Genomic DNA, 726 nt, shown 5'->3' with positions numbered 1-726 from the left:
GTGTGTGTGTGTGTGACAGGATTTGGTGAAAAACAAGCTGAAGTGTAATGTATTATTTAACAAATGTGCTTCTCCCAAACCACTGCGCATTCGATGTTTCTCCCGGCTCGAGTCTAACCCGCTGACGAGTTAATTCAGGGGTTTGAGAAGCACTGCTGTTCATCTGACGAACCCAGAACAAGCCCACGAGACCCAATAAACTATCTGTGCTTTCTTCACTATCTCGAGCGCCACCGTATTCCCTCAGAACACACGATCATTCTGTGACACTTCTGCGTCTCTTTATAAAAGCTTGATACTGGTGTGCGAGGACGTTTCTTTAAATGTCTCCTGAAAAAGCAAGAAGGGTAAAGCACGACTGCTCTTCACGTCTGGCTGAACTCTGGCTTGAGGAGCAGCTGATTTCTGCGGACAGCAGTGTAAGGATACTCCAAGGCATTGCTGGGCTTCTCGGTTTCCTCGTACAAAGCCACCAAGACTGAAACACAGAAGATCACATCAGCCACACACACAAGAGCGGACTGGCCTTCGTTCACTGGGTGGGTTCTCATCTTCTTACCGTTGGTGAGGCTGTCGAGGACCCCGGCCTTCTCCAGATATCTCCTGAACTGCTCTCGCTTCGACTCGGAGGCCTGAAGAGCGAGAAACACAGCTTGAGCTGCTGAAGTGAGTGTGTGTGAGAGTGCGAGTGTGTGTCTGTGTCTGTGAGTGTATCTGTGTGTGTGT

The 726-nt window shown here is 49.4% G+C and overlaps 1 protein-coding gene across 1 annotated transcript in view; it reads right to left on the bottom strand.

Moving 5' to 3' along the window:
- Positions 1–726, bottom strand: part of mycbp (MYC binding protein) — a 4,183-nt gene that overhangs the window by 1,035 nt on the left and 2,422 nt on the right. The window contains exons 2-3 of the mRNA XM_016262748.1: positions 560–632; positions 369–478 (exon numbers count right to left, since the gene is read on the bottom strand). Of these exons, the coding sequence (XP_016118234.1) occupies positions 369–478; positions 560–632 (183 nt within the window). The remainder of the gene's footprint in view (positions 1–368; positions 479–559; positions 633–726) is intronic.

This window comes from Sinocyclocheilus grahami, unplaced genomic scaffold, assembly GCF_001515645.1.
Source record: "Sinocyclocheilus grahami isolate Dianchi unplaced genomic scaffold, SAMN03320097.WGS_v1.1 scaffold4004.1, whole genome shotgun sequence".
NCBI lineage: Eukaryota > Metazoa > Chordata > Actinopteri > Cypriniformes > Cyprinidae > Sinocyclocheilus > Sinocyclocheilus grahami.
This window is presented reverse-complemented; position numbering and strand designations above follow the sequence as displayed.